At 34.5% G+C, this 3,948-nt stretch overlaps 1 protein-coding gene across 1 annotated transcript; it reads right to left on the bottom strand.

Moving 5' to 3' along the window:
* Positions 1-281: 281 nt before the first annotated feature.
* Positions 282-1,602, bottom strand: LOC149220839 (auxin-responsive protein SAUR32-like). The gene has a single exon (XM_089384930.1). It carries the CDS (start codon positions 1,195-1,197, stop codon positions 697-699), a length of 501 nt encoding a protein of 166 aa, XP_089241056.1. The 5' UTR covers positions 1,198-1,602; the 3' UTR covers positions 282-696.
* Between the last annotated feature and the right edge of the window lie 2,346 nt (positions 1,603-3,948).

Below are 3,948 nucleotides of genomic sequence, written 5' to 3'. Positions count from 1 at the left end.
GCTCTGCTCTTTGGGCCACTAACATCACAACCATTGGCGTGTGGCCCTGACAAGATAGGTATCGAAAATCATATTAAAAAAAAATTTGAATTGTTTTAATATGTACCGTGCAATCCAACACCAAATCGAAAGAAGATAGATGGAGAGATACGTACAAAATTAGGTAGGTAGATACACACAAATACTGAAAGGTAGGTAGATACACACAAATACTGAAACTTGAAGATCCACACAAATAGAACGCTTGATTTGGACGTTGCCTCATCCCATGGCAGCCACAAAAAAATGAAAATATCGTCCACAGTTTCCATTCAACAAAGATTTCTATTATACAGATATCCATAAATATGAATAATGCCCTATACATTGGTGTGATAGACCGTCCACAGATTTGTGTAACCCTAAATTCAAAGGTCTCAGGAACCCTAGCAATATAGTTTTATGATAGTTCATTTTTCATCATTGTAATTTACAGATCCAGAAATTTAACAGAAGAAATAAAATTGTAATAGTGTAGAATTTCAAATTTCCAATATAATGTTCTAAAAAAGTTGTGGCGAATAATTCAATAGAATATCCACAACATTTTAAGGATCAATATCCCTTAATATCTAAGACAACTTAAGGACCAATATCCACGACAGTTTACGGACCAATATCACCAATATCCACGACAGCTTACGGATCAATGACAGCCTACCGAAAACAAAAGCTGTTGCCACCGCTACTGTGAGAATGGTGTCGTTCTTCGTCGATAAGGCCTTGAACGTACTGGAAGTCCGACACATGGCAAGGAATAGTGATGGTGCCCTTCTGCTCAAATCCATATTCTTCCTCGGCTTCCTTGAGAAGCTTCTCGAACAAAGGATGGTTGACATACACCACCGGTATTATGAAACGCTGCTGCTGTTCTCCTTCGCTGCCCACGTAGACCGCCACGCAGCCCTTGGGAACGACCTTGTGAAAATCGTGACCCTCTTTCTTGGAGCCACCATGATGGCCATCGTGGTGGTGAAAATGCAAATGAAAGTGAGGGAGATGCAGCGAATGGGGCATTCTGAAATGAGGGCGATGAATATTATGATGTGGTTCGTTGCCTCCCATGTGCACCTCGATGCCTTCAGGGCTCCCAACAATAAAGTTGTAGTTACCAGAGAGGCTGCCAGAACTCAATTTCAGAGGGCTAGTGTACGTCATTACCGAATCCCAGGGCCGAAAGGGCTAACCCTAAAAAACTTGCAATGAACCGACTAGGGCTAGAGGAAGATGCCACAGCCTGGGTAGGAAATTTGAGCGGCTGTCAAAGAAAAGGGCCAGGGATCTGCCACGGAAATGGCTAACCTGAACAGAGTCAGACAGACGTCGCACAGAGATCGGGGAACGTTGGACATATTCGAAAATCAAACACGAATTTCACATAATGAAGAAAAAACGACTCTGAAAACCTAAATACAAATACCAAAATCGGAGGCCTGCTGGCTCGATTACTTCCAGGAAAAGCAAATCAGACGGCAGATCCGGGGAAGAATGCCTTCGACTGCTTGCGTCTCAATTTATAGCTCTTCAAGGTGGGAATATTCTGGGTCTCATGCTTAAAATATAATTAAACCCTAGTCTATCTCGGAAATTTAGCTCTTGCTTTACGCCGGGGACACCGCGAGAATTGTAGCGGAAGAAAAGTCGAGAAAGATTGGCAGATGGAGCCCATGATTTTGAAACTTATATTCAATTGTATAGCGACCCCACTATGGTTGGAATTTTAAAACATACTCATTTGTCAAATTTGCCTTTTTTATATTTTATTTATTTATTTTCACAATTTTAATTAGAAATATTGATTTTGTGAGAGATTTTTCGGGGTAAATTATTTGTCTACGTGTTTTGAACCAACTAGTGTGGTTCATCGTTAGGATAAGTTGGTGTTTCGAACCAACTAAAAATATTGATGTTTTATAATTTTTTAAATTATATTTATTAACAAATTATATAATTTTTTAAATTGTATTTAACTAGCAAATCATGTTGTGATAGGCAATCATCTTCACAATTTTAAGAAAAAAACCATATTCTCAATTTTAAGCAAAAATCTTCCTCGTCTCATCATTTTTTAAACTGTATTTGACTAACAAATCACCAATTTATCAATTTTTACACGATCTCATGATTTTTTAAACTATTTATTTAACGAACAATTCGCACTGTAATAAACAATTTACACCATCAAATTCCATCCCTGGACCCCACATTCGACTGTTAGCCTTTGAAAACCATCCCTGGACCCCATATTCCACTGTTAGCCTTTGAAAACCAACCGTGCTTGGGCACGCCAAAAGCATGACGTACAAACGAATACACTGCTTTTCCATTTTTCTATTTCATTGGTTGGCGCACCTTCCGGACATGTCCGGGACACGGATGAGGAGGATTCGAGGCGCTGATTGCTAAATTTGTTGAAGTCCAGCGTTCACATTTTCTGGATATAATGCGCTTCTTTTGCTTTGTCGGCGAATACAAGTACATTATCAATCAGACTAGAAGGTTGGACCTTCAAAATATTTATTTGAAAAAGAAAAAAAACATTCAAAAATAGCCCATCACAATTTTTTTAAATTTATAAATGAGAGAGATGTGAGACTATTACAATCTTGAAAATAAGATGGAGAATGTAGCACAACAGGGACACATCCCATAATCATATTTTTTTTTTACTTTTTACTGCAATCTGATCTCTATTCTTTTTGTAAATTAATATGGTTGTTCTATTATGGTTATTATTATTTTTAAATATAAATTTTTTATATCAAATTAGAATATTTTGAAAAATTTAAATTTAAAAATAAATTTATTCATATTTTTAAATTTCATAAATTATTAAAATATTAAAATTAAATTTTGCAAATCACTAATAATTAAAATTTTATTATCTTAAAGATAAGATGAAAAAGCAAAATTGAATGGTGGAAATATATGAATAATTATTTTTTTTATTCTTTCATACTCTCTATATATATAATTAAAAAAAAAAAAAAAAAAAAAAAAAATATAAATAGAATTTATATATATATATTTTTTAAAGTAACCAAATTAAACATAAAATCTAAAGAATAATTTGGATTTAATCTTTTCATGTTTTTAATCAACTATGATCATTTACTTAGGAGTTGAATACATACTTCATTATTTTATAATTCACAAAAGTACGTGAAGAAATAATCTCATTATCAAAAACACATTTGCAAGAGAGTTTCCAATGACTTTATAAAGAAGATAATTATTTTGATATACCTAGTTTTTCAAAAAAAAAAATTAGTAGAAAGAACATTTTTCTTTAGAGGGATATTTCTGATTTTAGTTCCCATTCTTGGAGGAATCTATGTACTTAGTTGGGGGTTTTGTCTTGTCCTCTGTAGAACATGTTACCTTTATGGATATCATTAAGATCATTCCTTAGAAAAACCTTTTCAAGATAGATATGGATGGCCCACTTTGGAGAGATTAGGAGTGTAGTTTCAGATAACTTAGTATGTTTTTCATAAACTTAGCATGTTTCTCAATGCTAGGTGGGTTTCTTCCGATTAGTCTTCTATAAAATCTATGTATTTTCTTACTTGTTATTTATTAGGGTCTCCCCTCGAAGGCTTTGTTGGCCAAAAGCTACTTTAGTGATGGATTATGCCATTTCTTCTCCATTTCTGCTTTACATTAGAAACATATTTTATGTGTGCTGGGGAAACTTGTCTCAATGAAAGAGAAGGTTGTTAGGTCAACATTGGTATTGGTATTGAACCTATGGTATTACATATAGTTAAATCCTTTAAAAGGCTTGGAGATTCTCCATTATGATGGGTTAGAGTTGAGCAAGTATAAGGCCCACTTGGCTCGACCTAGAGTATTGTCCAATTGGCTGCATTTAATCTAAAAGATAATAGGTCTATTATTAGGTTGGTT

The sequence above is a fragment of the Pinus tabuliformis genome, chromosome Q (assembly GCF_031772625.1).
Source record: "Pinus tabuliformis cultivar Carrire ecotype Pingquan chromosome Q, CPIR1, whole genome shotgun sequence".
Classification (NCBI taxonomy): domain Eukaryota; kingdom Viridiplantae; phylum Streptophyta; class Pinopsida; order Pinales; family Pinaceae; genus Pinus; species Pinus tabuliformis.
The sequence above is the reverse complement of the archived record's forward strand: the minus strand, read 5'-3'. Positions and strand labels throughout refer to the sequence as shown.

Coding starts and splice junctions, on each gene's coding strand:
- LOC149220839 (XM_089384930.1), bottom strand. CDS start 1,197: ATGACGTACACTAGCCCTCTGAAATTGAGTTCTGGCAGCCTCTCTGGT.